This window comes from Sorex fumeus, unplaced genomic scaffold (genome assembly GCF_029834395.1).
Source record: "Sorex fumeus unplaced genomic scaffold, SorFum_2.1 ptg000086l, whole genome shotgun sequence".
Taxonomy (NCBI): domain Eukaryota; kingdom Metazoa; phylum Chordata; class Mammalia; order Eulipotyphla; family Soricidae; genus Sorex; species Sorex fumeus.
Genome location: NW_026606143.1, coordinates 35,419,021 through 35,434,580, shown reverse-complemented (window position 1 = coordinate 35,434,580; position 15,560 = coordinate 35,419,021). Strand labels below are relative to the sequence as shown.

General features: G+C 50.6%; 1 protein-coding gene across 2 annotated transcripts in view; it reads right to left on the bottom strand.

The window, feature by feature from the left end:
* The window catches only part of CTPS2 (CTP synthase 2), a 132,051-nt gene that overhangs the window by 37,544 nt on the left and 78,947 nt on the right, over positions 1–15,560 (bottom strand). For both annotated transcript variants that reach the window (XM_056131291.1, XM_056131292.1), the window contains 2 exons: positions 12,200–12,296; positions 1,899–1,954 (listed from right to left, as the gene is read on the bottom strand). In XM_056131291.1, coding sequence (XP_055987266.1) covers positions 1,899–1,954; positions 12,200–12,296 — 153 coding nt within the window. The remainder of the gene's footprint in view (positions 1–1,898; positions 1,955–12,199; positions 12,297–15,560) is intronic.

The following is a 15,560-nucleotide window of genomic DNA, read 5'->3' as shown; positions in this document are numbered from 1 at the left end:
TTTTTTAAAGAAACAGAACAAAATATACTAAGTTTTATGTGGAATAAAAGACCTTGACTAGTTACGGCAACCATGAAAAAGAAAAAAATGTAGGCATAACATTATCTGATTTTAGACTATACTAAAAAAAAAGTGTCAGGCATTAAAACTATATGGGGAAAAAATCAACCAAACCACACTGGAAGCTAGGGAAATATCTCAAAGAGTTGGAGAGCCTGCTCTCCATGCAGGAGTCTCAGGGTGAATCCCCGGCACCACATGTTCCCCAAGCACTGGCAGGAGCAACCCCTGGGGAATGTACCCAGAACAGTCCCTGAGCTCTATAAGCATCCCTATTAAAAAATAAATTAAAAAAGAAACACCAGAGGATTTGAGTAAATGCGTCTTCAAAGAGGATGTACAGATAGACAGCAGGTGTATGAAAGAGGCTCCTCATCTCAGGAAAGATTCTCAGGAAAATGCAAATCAGAACAATGCAAAATCATCTCATACCAGTGAGAATGGCATACAGCAAAAAAGACTGGAGGGGCAGGAGCAATGGTACAGCAGGTAGAGTACTTGCCTTGCACATGGCCAACCCAGGTTTGATCCCGGGCACCCCACAGAGTCCCCTGAGCCCCACCAGCAGTGATCCCTGAGCGCAGAGCCAGCAGTTAGCCCCGAGCACTGCAGGGTATGACCCAAAAACCAAAACAAAACAAAAAAACAACAGAGGACTGGAAATCACCAGTGCTGGCTTGGAACTGGTGAGAAATGAAACATTGATCACTGTTGGTGGGAATATCATCTGAGTCATCCTCTCTGGATAACAGTATGGAGGTTTGGTTTTGTTTTTTTAAGGAGGAACAGAAGTTTCATACAACACAGCACTTCTAAGCATCTTACCTCCAAAACACAAAAGCATTCATATGAAAAGATAGATACACTCCTATGCTCATGGCAGTGCTTAGCACAACAGTCAGGTATGGAAACAACCCAGATGTCTAGCAACAGATGAATGGGTATAGAAACTTGGGAAGATATACACAATGGAGTACTATGCAGCTGAAACAAGTGATGAAACCAGGGGCCAGAGCGAGAGTACTGCGGGTAAAGTGCTTGTCCTGCACATTTTTGACCCGAGTTCAAATCCCAGCACCCCATATGGTCCCCTGAGCACCACCAGGTGTGGCTCTCCCCCGCAAAAAGATGAAATCATGTGGTTAGCATAGAGGGTACCATATAAACGAAACAAGCTAGAGGGAGAAGAACAAATAGAATTCATTCTAAATTCCATCTGTGAAACAGAGAGATAAAACAAGAGAACAGACAGTACCATGACACACTCTTGGTTTTAGAATATAAAACTCACAGACATCCAGATGCTGGGGAGAAGGGGAGTAGGTAGAAAATCACTCTGGAGATGACACCAGGTCATTGACAGAGGGTGCAAGGCACACTGGGGGGGGGGGGGGGGGATGGCAGTAACTGTGTTCATCGATCCAGAAACTAACACTATTGTAACACTAACACGGTCACGGTCCTCCCGTTGTTCATCGATTTGCTCGAGCGGGCCCAGTAACGTCTCCATTGTGAAACTTCTTGTTACTGTGTTTGGCATATTGAATACTCTCGGTAGCTTGCCAGGCTCTCCGAGAGGGGTGGAGGAGTCAAATCCGGCTCGGCCAGGCTGGCGGCGCACAAGGCAAATGCCCTACCGCTGTGCTATCACTCCAGCCCAACAATGGAAAATAATTTTTTTTTAAAAAAATGAAAAGATTTTGCCTTTGGAAAGGCGAATATCCCCTCCGGGGAAGGGGGTGAATCCTAGGAGCTCCAGGGCTTGGGGCTGTCCTGGCCCCGTTCCCAGAGCCCATCCATCCCTCACGCTACACAGCAGGGGAGCAGGGAGGCCATACCTCGTAACGATGTCGGTGTCTTTCTTCAACAAAAGGAACATCACCGTAGAGTTTTCCTGGAAAAAGAGATGAGAGGGAGATGAAAACTGGGTGTCACCCCCACAGCAAGTGTGGGCAGGGATGCGGAACATGCACCGCACCTGTGCAGCAAGCGAGATTTTCTTTTCTTTTCTCTCTCTCTCTCTCTCTCTCTCTCTCTCTCTCTCTCTCTCTCTCTCTCTCTCTCTCAGAGTTGGAAGCCTATGGCCAGGCTGGCATAGCCTTTCCGCACCTAGAACGCATCTGACAGATGATGGCTGATGGATGGATGCAGGCTGACCACAGGGCAGCCCTGGCCACTACACCACTGCGACCCCAATGCCTCTGGACCCATGCCATCCAACCCCACCGGAGACGCATGCACGTCCTAACACTCGGCCAGCTGACCTTCCATCTCGCACCCATGCACCAGGGGCTGGCTAAGTGTCCACTTGCCTGGCAACCATGAGGCCTCCAGTCCCATGCCTGGAGCTGCCTCCATGAGCTGGGTGGGGTCCACGCGACTCCTGTCTAGACCCCCAACACCACAAGGGAACTTTTTCTGGAGCACTGCAGCTCGCTTTGTGCAAGTACCAGAACGAACGATGTGTGGAGCCTACAGCAGGACCCTAGTGAGCCCCACAAACAAATGTTCTAGCACCACAACCCGACAAGTCTGTAACTCCGGGTTGTGGTAGCGAGAACAACAGCGAAGGGCAAGGAAGGGGAAAGAAAATTGAACAGGAAATGAAAAGGGAATACACTCCAGGGCTGGGATGCTACCCAGTAGTAGAGCACATAACCTTGCATCTGTCACGCCCTGAGTTCTGTCCCTGGCTTGTGCACACGTGCACACACACATATATGCGTGAACACACACACACTCATATTAATAACAATAATAACTGACCCCAGAAAATAGAAACAAGGACATGTCCACTGCTGTAGGAATACTTTCCAAAAGCACACATCCGTCACGAAGGACCCGTGCGTGTGGGCCTTCTCCCTCCCCTGTCCTGAAGCACTCCTTATCCCACGGCCCCTGGTAACCTGGCATTCATTCCTAATCTACATCCCGGCAGATCTGTCATCAGTGGGGAGCTGGGTGACACCCCATTCCCAGATCCCTGCCCCTCTGGGCCCTCCCCTTGCCCCGTTTACTTCTTATCTTCAGCTGGGGCCCCCTGCCCAAGACAGCACCCCTCTTCTCCCACCTTCGCTCCCCCGGAAGCCATCACACAAAACCTGTCAGGTCCCATTCAAAACCTTCCGACTCTCATCCGCCTCAACTCTGTGCTTCCTAGAGGCAGAGGCCAGAAACAATCACCCAGGATGATTTGTTTTTGTTTTTTGTTTTTTGCTTTTTGGGTCACACGCAGCGATGCACAGGGGCTACTCCTGGCTCATACACTCAGGAATTACTCCTGGTGGTGCTCAGGGGACCATATGGGATGCTGGGAATTGAACCCGGGTCGGCCGCGTGCAAGGCAAACGCCCTACCCACTGTGCTATTGCTCCAGCCCCCAGAGCGTTTTGTTTGTTTGTTTGTTTGTTTATGTTTTTGTTTTGTTTTTGTTTTGTTTTGTTTGCGACAGGCGGAAATTGCTACCTCGTGGGCTTCATTAGCTCTTTCTGGGGGAAGAATTGCCTTGGTTTTGCATAAAGATCTTTCAACAGCTACCCCAGTCTGAATCGGATTCCCTTTTAAAACTGCCAGGAGTGTGTCCTGTGCTCATCAAGCATCATTGAGTGTTCTCTGGTTAGGTGGCAAGGCTGTTGTTAGTCTAATTCACAGATTCCCACACTCTACCCAGGGTGCAGATGTCTGGCAACATGCGGTGTTTGAAAATTTTAAACTTGTAGCCATCAGTAACAATTCAGGTTTCCCACAGAACCTCTGATTCTCAGATTCTCCTGAAAATTGAGAAGACCCGCGATGGGAACTGCAAATGCAACAATCCACGACAGCAGTTACCTCTTTGATGAGCTGGCCAATTTGCCCGTCTTCCCCACTCCCAATTAACGGCCTCTCTACCTGAGGCGCAGTGCGGCTGCTACTGATTCAGGTGGCTCACTGGTCCAGCTGCCGAGTCCAAAGCGGATTCAGTGCTTATATTCCTCCTTGGGCAAGGCTCACAGCTTGAGACTGGCTTTCAGCAACCAGGGGTGCAACCTGGTTGTCCCTGCTCACCTCCCACAAGACACTTCTGAAGCCATCAGAATCCCTGACAAAGCAGAACTCTGGGTTTCTCCGTCTGCTCTGTCGGGCCATCATGCAATTTAACAAGGTGATCAAGAGTTCTGACTTGGAAGTCTGAATTCTTGGCAAGTGACTTAAGCTTGCTAAGATTCTTTTCTGCAAAATACAGCTGGGTTCCCCAGGGGTTGAGAGGGATCACTGGAAGAATCTCATTATGCCCTAATTGCTTCAAAATTGCTTAGAAAGGGGACCTTCTAAGCAAGCCATAATCTCTCTCCTTATTACTTTGTGAGTTTAGCATATCATTTCTTGCATTGTTATAAAACATCTCATTTGTTTAAAGCATCTAAACACCTCCCTTTTCCCTAACTTTGTTCTTCTTGATCTGCTTGGAGCTAAATTTTCTTGTAAAATGCAAAACACAGTACCCGAAAGAGGAGAGAGAGAACAAGGGGGAACGCCCTGCCACAGAGGCAGGGTGGGACAGGGGGGATGGGGGGTGAGGGGGATGCTGGGACCCGTGGTGGTGGAGGATGGGCACTGGTGGAGGGACGGGTTCTTGATCATTGTATAACTGAAACCCAAGCACAAAAATTTGTAAGTCTATAACTGTACCTCATGGTGTTTCACTAATAAAAAAAACTTTAAAAAATTTTTTAAAAATTTAAAAAATGCATTCCTCAAGCACTGAGCCAGAATCCTTTTTTAAAATTTTTTTTTCGAGGCAGCTTTTTTTTGGGTCACAACCAGTGATGCTCAGGGGTTACTCCCAGCTCTGCACTCAGGAACTACTCCTGGTGATGCTTGGGTGACCATATGGAATGCCAGGGATCAAATCCAGGTCAGCTGCATGCAAGGCAAGTGCCCTACCCGCTGTACTATTACTCCGGTCCCCAGAAGTATCTCTCTTTTTTTTTAATTTTTATTAGTGAGACACCATGAGGTACAGTCGTAGACTTACAAATTTTTGTGCTTGGGTTTCAATTATACAATGATCAAATACCCATCCCTCCACCAGTGCCCATTTCCCACCACCACGGGTCCCAGTATCCCTCCCACCCCCCATCCTCCCCATCCCCCCTGCCTCTGTGGCAGGGCATTCCCTTTTGTTCTCTCCCCAGAAGTATCTCTTGAGCACCACCTGGTCTGGCCCCCAAAACAAACCAAGGAACAAAAAAGTACCAGTGCTATCTTCATGATCGTTGCTTGAATCCTCTCATTTAAGTCACCCCATTTGTAACACTTGCTTCCTGGTCCTCCTGCTAATCCATATTAGTGGGTGGGGAGCAGAGAGCAGCAGAGTGGAGTCAGAGAGAAACTGCAAGACCAAGAGGATGCGTGCACTGCCACCTACCATCAGGCTCACCTCCCCGCAACTGCCCAGGGAACCCCATTCTTAAGACCACGTGACAATTCCCATTTCCAATGCGACGGGCGCACTGGAGTCCCGCTTTTCCAGTGCCGGGCACTGAGCTCTACATCCCCGTGTCTGCGCCCTCGCGAGCACTACATCCTCCCACTGGATCATCACGGAAACACAGTACAAGGAAGGTGCTGCACAGCCCAGGATGGAGACTGGGACCCGAAGTCGCCTCTGATGTTTCTGTACGGTGTCTCTCCTCTAGTTCCCAAGGGTCAGGTGCTCGGGCCACTGCTGGCCCAGCGAGGGGGGCACCAAGCGCTGAGCCCCCAGAGCAGGAGTGAACGGTTGCGCCAGCCGTGGGCGGGAGGGCGCATCCTTTAGAATGTATGTCTCAGCACGACAAATTAGCATGTCAGGGACAGTCACTGTCCCCCAGTCCCTGGTGACCTCTAAGCTATTCTGTCAATCGCCTCATTAACCCAATCACAGTCCTGGGAGCGCTGTGCTTCCTAAACTTCCTGACAATCTCATCGCGCCAGGAACTGGAGGCAGCGCTCAGAAGAGATAAAGGAAGAGTCAAAGCAGTGCTCCCAGCCTGTGAATGGGAGCGCCGCCATCCCTACACGACACGCAGCTCATTCCAACTGGACAACACTCCGCCCCTCCGCATTTCCGAGCCTTTCCCACCGCACACCCAGGGACTCGCTCGTTGCCTCCGTTCTCTCCAAAGCCAGACCTTTGCTCTTGGAATAAAAGCGAAGCAAGCGGAAGTGAAATGCTAGGACAGCCGGGAGGGGGCTAGCCTCGCACACAGTTGACCTGGGCTCAATCCTCAGCACCCCATGGGGTCCTCTGAGCCCCAGCAGGAGTGACCCTGAGCACAGAGTCAGGAGTGTGGCCCCAAACCAAAACCACAAAACAATAGAACCAAGAAGTCCTCCTTCTTAGAAGGAAGTGCAGAGAGGGGTCCTTCCCCATAGCCTTCTCCTAAAGGATGGCATGCACCCTGGCACTAGTGTCCCCTGCCAGCTGTGTTCCCGGCTGCACATTGCTTCCCTGGGCCCCATGCCCTGTCCTGGCCACCAGACTTGTCTTCTCAGAGGCTGATGGGAAATCACAGGGACCTGGTCCCAGCTGTCTATACATCCATACTGGGATTCCTACTTCCTTCCCATTCAACTTAAGGATGCTGGGAAGACCAAGGGGATGGGTGCACTGGGAAGCCGCGAGAGGCAAATGCTACGAGCACCCCCGTACCCCTGCACCCTTTTCCTCTTAGGCCACTTCCACACGCCCCTTCTGCAGTTTCGTCTACAGCACCAAGGCTCCTGAGGCACTGGCAGTGGAGTGCAGGGCCATTACGCTGAGACTCCCCATCAGTGTTTCTGCACGCACGCGCACACTGTTCAAGCACGCTCCCAGCCCGGCCCAAAGAGCAGGTGCTGGGCTAGAGACCCGGTACAGCAGGAAGGTGCTTGCCTTGCATGCTGCTGATCCCCACCCCACCCCACCCCCGAAGGCCCCCTGAGCCCACCAGCAGTGATCCCTGATCACACAGGCAGGGGTCACGCCTGGGAACCCCTCTGAGTACCACCACGGATGTCCCAAAAGCCAAAAAGAAACAAAAAGAAAACCACCATGGACATAATCCAAGATTTGCTTCCCTTCCCTTCATGGAGGTCTTGGCATCGTGTCTGGGACCTGTTTCCCCTCAAAGGAAGGCTGGGACCAATAATATTTGGGAGCCACTGTCAAGTTCATCTCTGGAATGAACTCTGAACTCTCGTCTAACTGCTTTGGGCTTCACTGGGTGCCCATTAACTCAGCTGAGAACCCCAAGCAAAAGAAGATGGTTTATTTGGGGTGGGAGGGGGTCTTCAAGACCTGGAATAACCCACTTCTTCCCTAGTCTTCCTGGCCCTCCACTCACCTGAGCCTCACCCTCCATCTCGAGATGGAGATCATCAAACCATCAAACCGTCCCATTTCCAATGAAAGGCTCGGTGCCACTGCTCCCAGCTTTTCAAAAAAGCAGCTAATGAATCCATCAATCAAGCAATTGGTGTCACCCGAAGGAGACAAGTCCTATGATTACCTTGCCAGATAAATGGTGTTTTCTTTAATTGAAGTGTAATTTAGATGGGATCAAATACATGGCTCTGAAGGGTAGAGCACTTGATGATTTTAACCGTGGTACAAGGTGTGCTGTAAGAGTTCCATTTTGGGGATGGCGACAGAGCCAGGACACGGATTCCAGGGAGAGAGTGGAACCCCTTTGTTTTGTTTTGGTTTGGTTTTTGCACCCGGGGATGCACAGGGGTTACTCCTGGCTCTTGCACTCAGAAATTACTCCTGGCGGTGCTCAGGGGGCCATATGGGATGCTGGGAATCGAACCTGGGTCGGCTGCATGCAAGGCAAATGCCCTACCCACTGTGCTATCACTCCAGTCCCTGGAACCCCTTTGAGGACTGGCTGGGCCTCTTTGGGGACAGAGAGCTGGGCTTGGGGGCCACACTCAGCAGTGCCGACCTACGAATCCTTGCTATGTGCTCAGGGTGAGCCCACGGAGGTGCTCCGAGGACTGTAAGTATAGCTGGGATCACAGCAGAGTCGCTGACCTACTGGGCAAGGTCTCCACCCCAGTACTAGCTCCTCGGCCCTGACCCCTTCCAACAGACTCCGTGCCACTCACCTCTGAGCCTTTGGCTTCCCGGGCTGAAAACACAGCAGTGGGAGCACTAACTTCTAAAAGCCCTTTGACCTTACTCTGCCACTAAATGGGATGTTCAGGCAGGCCAGGGACGAGCAGTGAGATGGATCTGAATCCGCCCAGGAGTGCAGCTGCCTCCACAGCAGCCCCGGGCCTCACCAGCTTGGCCTGCTCCGTCTGCTCCAGGTCGCTACCAACCGTGGCACCTGGAGGCCCAACAGGGCTCCTCTGACGTCTGTTCTGCTCGAGGAGGTCAGAACACTTGACAGTTTTGTTTGTTGCTGCCGTTGCTGTAACATTTTCAGACGGCTAAAAACAAAGGAGTGGATTTGATGGTACATGAAAGTGACATAAAACTCCCATTTCAGAGCCCTTACACAGAGGGTTCTTGGAACGCAGCTCTGCACATCTGTTTACGGATTTGCCGCCGGCTGCTCCCACCCCACAAAGGTGAGCTGAGTACTTGGGACTCAGACCGCAGGGCCCTAAAGCTGAAAATATTTACTGTGCGGCCTTTTACAGAAAACACACTGACCCTGGGCTTAGAGCTAGCAGGGAACAGACTCTGGGCAGCGAAGTTCCCCCCCCCCCGCCCGTGTTTCAGTGCTGGGCTGGAAAGCCAAGAGCAAACACATTGGTAAATCAACCAGTGGGAAGGACGTACAGATTCACAAACGCAAAGAAATCCCAAGTCAAGTCCAATAATCCAGGGTGCTTTTTGGTCCTTGCTAAGAGAACTAAAAGAAAAAACAAAATCACTGGCTAAGACTAGAAAGGGCCAGAGAGGTAGCTCAGGGGGGCTGAAACTCACGCTTCGCACGTACGCAAGAGGCTCAGGTTCAAGTCCCAGCACCAACGGTCCCCTAAGCACAGCCAGAGGTAGCCCCTGAGCACTGCTGGGTGTGGCCCAAGATTAAAAAAGAACAGAGAAAGCAGAACACTGCAAACAGTCCAAGCTCCATCATTATGAACTGGTTCACCTCTCCTTTCAAACCATCCGGTAGAATGATGGGTCATAAAAGTGTTCATTCCCTTTGACCGAACAGTCTGACTCCTGAAAATTAACCCAACGGAAACAATTCAAACAGTGAAGCCTATCAAGAAGGCGACATCAGCAGTTTTGCTCACAAAATGCCCAGAAGCCACCTGAAACGTGTAACAAGAAAATTAATCAGTACGTTATGGTTCCTCAACTCAGGTAACAGACGTGAAGGCTAAGTCTATGAAAAGCACAGACTTAAATGAAATCTACATACAAACTAAGCGTGATGTATGAAGTTTCGGAAGAGCAGGAATATGCAATTAATACCTAGGCGAATGGTTAGAGATAAAGAGTCTAGGAAAATACTTAATTTCTAAAGACAACTGAACCAGCTTCGAAGGTCCCTACATGCTACCATACAGCCTTTTAAAATAAGAAGTCTTTGCAGGAGAAGAATACACACACACACACACACACACACACACACACACACACACACACACACCACAGAGCAGAAGTGAACCCCCGTAACACATTTCTTACAGAGTAGATGGTAATAAGCAGTACTTAACCCAACTTACTTTATATCTCAAATCACTTCAGAACTCTTCAGAAGACTCGCCATTTGGGCACTTGCCTTCCATGTTGCCGACCAGGGTTCAATCCCTGGCACTGCCTGCCCCCACCCCCAAGCACCTCCAGAAGTAACCCCTGAGCACAGAGTCAGGGATAGCCAACAACTGCTGAGTGTAGCTCCCGAACCCGAACCCCTCTAAAAGAAAACTCAAATTCAACCCATCACGCTGTATACATTAATCAGGTTCAACTTTATGGCTGTCAATTGTGCCTCAACATTTTTTTTAAAGAAATAAACGACACTCATAGTTTCCATTATCCTTAAGGAACACACTGACAAATGGGAAGAAAGAATTGTTCTTGATAAATATAAGTAGCATCACCCAGGTCTCATCCACAGCACCACATCTGGTCCCCATGTGGCTCAAAGTGCCCCCAAAAGCAGTAGAATCAACCTAGAAATCCAGCCCTTGTGTCTAACAATTTCTTTAGCACTAGAGTATTATTGAGCACTCTATTTAAAAAAAAAACCTCTACTTTTCTGTTTTTCTGATAATTTTCAAGTAATGTAGTCACCGGCCTATAATTTCTTTTTTGCTTTGTTTTGTTTTTTGAACCACACCAGTAGTGCTCAGGGCTTACTCCCGGCTCTGTGCTCAGGGATCAGTCCCAGTAGTAGGCAGGGGACCATATCTGGTGCTTGGGATCAAGCCAGGGTCCATAGTAGGCAAGGCCACCGCCTTATGCCCTGTACTATCTCCCCAGACCTATAAGTCAAGTTTAAATTAAAAATAAAGCACACTCAGGGGCTGGAGCGATAGCACAGTGGGTAGGGCATTTGTCTTGCACACGGCTGACCCAGGTTCGAATCCTAGCATTCCATATGGTCCCCTGAGTAACGCCAGGAGTAACTCCTGAGTGTAAAGCTAGGAGTAACCCCTGAGCATCGCTGGGTATGACCCAAAAAGCAAATAAATAAATAAATAAATAAAGCACACCCAAAGGCCTGGCGCACATGTTGTACACGCAGGAGCCTCAGGTTAAATCCAGGGCACTGCAGGTCCCCCAAGCATCAGGGGGTGTGGCCCAAAATGATGAAGACCATTAGGGGTCTGGACCGATAGCACAGTGGGGAGGGCGTTTCCCTTGTACGCAGCCAACCTGGGTTTGATCCCCAGTATCCCATATGGTCCCCCAAGCACTACCAGGAGTGACCCCTGAGCATTGCTGGGTGTAGCCCAAAAACTAAAAAAAAATAATGAAGAAGACCATCACCATGTTTTCCGCCCAGACTGAGTGATTTCACAGGCAGTGTAGGCACATCCCCATGAGGCCAAATGTTCGTTCCCCTAAGTGGACACTGAGAACTGAGCGGGCCCTGTGCACTGAGGGGCATAGTCCCCCAACCAAAAACTAAAATGTTCAAGACAGGTAAAAGATAAGAACTAAAACTTCTTAAAACTGGGGCTGGAGCGATATTACAGCAGGTAGGGCATTTGCCTTGCATGCAGCCGATCCGGGTTCGATTCCCAGCATCCCATATGGTCCCCTGAGCACTACCAGAATCACATTCATTTCTGGTCGCAGCCTGCTGTGAACTGAGAAGGCACTGAGAAGGGGACAGGGACATTGCTCAAAGGGATACAGCAAATGTTTTGCCCCTGGCACGTGTGTCCTAGTACCACCAGGAGCAGCTCCCCAGCTGCCAGTACCGCGAGGTGAGGCCCCCCAACCAATAAAAATCCAAAAGCATTCTCTCAAGTGCTCTGAGAAGGAATGGAGTGGGGTGGTCCGGAGAGCTGCATTTCTTTGCTCTTCCAGCATCGTTGGCTGCTTCCATCACAGTCCTTCTGCTGCGAGTGAGGTCCTATAGTGGACATCCTAACCACCTACAGATCGTGAACGGAGCTCATGCACATGGCACAGAGCAGGCATTCAAGAGATACTTAGGAAGCTGAATGCGGGGCTTGGTCTGTTCCTACGGTTATTCCCATTCGGTATGTTAATCATCTATGGGGAACGGACCACAGAAATGAGAATTCGCTTAGTGGTAGCAGAAAAATCAGCACATAGCAGATGGCAAGCTACATTCTAGATTCCCCTTCCCACCCCTGGCCACCTGGGAGAGGAACATCCATCCGAAAGACGGACCTGCCTTCCTCCTCAAGAAATTCATACAGTAGTTCACTGAAACCAGGCAGGTGTGGAGCAATTAAACAGAGAGTTGGCTTTAAATAGAGTGGGGAGAATGCAGGATCCCTAAGCACTGAGTCTGCCTGTCCAAGGATGTCCCCAGGGTCACTGTCAAACTCATGGAGCCACAGAGCAGGCTGGGTGATCACCAAGATCAAGTCTGAAGGGACAGCCTGCGGTCAGAGGGAGGCCGGGCGAGGCGAGGCCGCTGGGAGGGGAGCAGGAGAGGGAGAGCCAACACGAGCCCGGGACACTTACTCAAGAGCGAATTCTCCGTCTGGAAAACAGTTCTTCGGATCCCCAGCCTCATTGTTCCGCCCATGACGCCAGGGTTGTGTTCCGGCATGTCAATCACCTTCGAAAACAAAAGGAGTCGGGTTTTATCATCATGTCAAACTGTCCCTTCTCCGCTTTGTGGCTTTGCATTTGGAGGATGGTCACGGGGGGGAGGGCGGGGGAGGATGCTCTGACACAGGAAGGTCCCGCGTGCCTTCCTGCCTCCCCTTCGGCAGCTCATCACCCGCCCAAGAGGCATCAGGAGCCTCATGATGACCTTGCTCCGGTCACAACCTGTCAAAGCCAGGCTAGGCTCTGGGGGCTCCTACCTCCCACTCAGTGTGTGCCTGTGTGAGCTGCCCCCCTCACACCCCACCGCATTCCCTAACGACTTTCTAGAAGCAAAGCCACTAACACTGGCAGAAAAGCACAGGCGTACCCCTTGCCTGTACATCACCTGGCTACAACTGGAAGGTGGGTATCGACCTTTTAACACCTGGCAGGTGAACCTGTGCCAAGCCAGACTCTGAGCACCATTTCCCAGCAACACTGGCCCGCTGCATGGCTGGCTACATTCATTTAAGGCAGGCATATTGCTCCTTTTTTTTTTTTTGCTTTTTTTGGTCACACCCAGTGATGCTCAGGGGTTACTCCTGGCTCTGCACTCAGGAGTTACTCCTGGAAGTGCTGGGGGGACCATATGGGATGCTGGGAATCGAACCCGGGTCGGCCGCGTGCAATGCAAATGCCCTACCTGCTGTGCTATCGCTTTGGCACGTGTTGCTTTTTAATGATTTTTTTTTCACTGATTCGGGTAACATTACTCAACACCGAAGTGCCAATACCCCCCTGCCACCGTGCAGTTGACATTCCTCTGAGGTGACTTCGGTCTTCGTGGTGCCTGCTTGCTCTAGGGGCAAGGCCATTCCACACTTGATAGACTACACTGTACAGTGTTGAAGTACAGTGGGAAAGACAAACACTGTGTGGCTTGCTTTATTTTCATACTTGCTTTATGGAGGTGGTTTGGAACTAAATCTGTGAACTCTCGGAAGCATGGCTCGGAATCAAAAGCACAGTATGTATGAATAAAAAACAAAACAAAACAAACACACACACACAGACATACAGATCTCGGAACCGGGAAGCTCGCTGCAGAGTTGCCTTTGGCCTTTGCAATAGGCCACTTTCACTGGGTCACTCCAGATGGGAGCAGGTGCTGTCCCTCCGCCTGCCCCCTAGGAATCCTGGCGGCCACCAGCTTCTAGAACTCAACAAAAAGTCCAGGTAGGCAGGAGCAGAGGCAGCAAACGCCAGGCCTCACGGGACAGGGGAGGAGCTGGTCCCTCTCCTTCCTCACCCTCCCCACCCCAATGGGACCCTCAGATGATGCCCACAAACTGCCCCCAGCTACTTATTAAGCCCCTACACGGCCACGATCCAAAGACACACATGAATCTTGGAACCGAGCAGCTCACTGCAGAGATCTCTCCAGACCCTAATTATTAAAATTTTAGAATTCCTAGACCATGCGGCCGCTCTTGCAGCCGCACAACATTACATGCTCTCCTTAACAAGCAATACAAAACAAATTGTCTAGCATTGCTTTTTTTAGCAGGTTTGAGTGGTGGTGGGACTGGTGCCGAAATATTGAATGTAATCATAGTTGAGAGAAAGTATTGTGGAAACTGTCTGCCACACAGGCAGGGGAAGGGTTGGAATGGGAGGGATATACTGGGGATTTGGGTGGTAGAGAACGTGCACTGGTGAAGGGATGGGTGATCGATCACTGTATGATCGAAACTCAAACATGAAAGCTTTGTAACTGCATCTCATGGTGATTCAGTAAAAAAGGAAAAACCAACAAAATCCCATTTCTTTTGCAAAAGAGCTATTATTGTCCATGCCTGTGTTCCTTCTGTGTGTCAGAAAAATGGGTGCCATCCTGGATGTCCCTCACCTGGCTCAGCCGATTCGTCGGGCTCCATCCCTCTGTCCTCTGTGCCCGCCACAGCCATGCACAGCAACAGCTACCACCCAAATCGGGCCTGGGGCCAGACTCTCCTGACGGGCCTCCCTGTGTGCTGTTGGTGAGACCATAACGGGCATGGCTCCTGCTTGAAAGCCTCAGGCATGTGATACCCGCCCCTCAGCGCTCTGCTCACCGGGCATTTCCTCTAGGCCCTCGAGGTCTCTTCCTCTTGCCCCAGGGACTTGGCACATGCTCTTTCTTCCAATCCGAACGTCTATCCCTGGCCCCTGCCCTCTTGTCCTAGTAAACCATCCTCAGTCTCAAGGCCTTGGTTCCGCAATCCAACCGAAGCTGCTCTCCTGAGATGCCACGGCCTTGTCGTGTGCACCCAGAGAGCCGATTGTGTGCTGGACTTGGCGTGACAGGGCAGTCCCACTTGCTCCTCGGTACAGATGATGAGGACAGAGCTCACTCAGGCCGCGTGCACCCACAGAAGTTCCAGAAGGAAAGAGGATGTTCAGGGAACGCCTGCCCGCAGGCACTGGTCTGTATTCTCAACCTGTTCACTGTGAGCCCGGAGTTGGGGGGTTCGAACAACCGAGTTGGCCAGATCGTATGGAACTGCTGAGGCTTCCAGCTCATAAAACATTTCCTTTTGTTTGCTTTTTATTTTTTTTAACTCTACCCTAACTGCCAGATATTGCTTAATCGGAACCCCTGACACCAGAGATTTCTAGAGGGGAAATTTTTCCAAGAACTTCTCTGATCTTATCAGTGGCCCAGAACTTTCAAAGCCATCTGAACCCTATGTCCCAAGTTCAAGTCACTGAGGAGGAAGGGGTGGGGAAAAAAGCTTGATTACCAACCCCCCCAGATGAACGCAATGCTCAGCTCTGAAGTGCTCATGACCTTGGTTTCCTATCTTCTTCCTATAATTAAGGCCGGATTAAGTATTAGAAGATCATGACTGGGCATTAGCTTGCCGGTCACACACTGATGCTGTGTACAAATGCTGACCCCAGTGCTCTTTCTAGGAAAGGGCAGATAAGACTGGCTACACCACCAGACTCGGAAGCCCTAAGTTTATTCACTCTCAACTGCCCTTAAGTTCAAGTCCAGTAGTTTGCAATAGCTGGACTGGTGCTCATCTGCAAGAAAGGTCCTGGCGCTTAACACACGGAGCTCCCGGAGCATGGGGCCGAATGAGCTCACAGACACTGACACAATGGCATCACAATCAATATTTTTTGGGGGGGGCCACATCCGGTAGTGCTCAGGGCTTACTCCTGGCTCCATACTCCGGCATCATTCCTGGCGGGGCTCGGGGGGGAACTTGGGGTGCCAGGGATCAAACCTGGGTCAGCTGTGTAC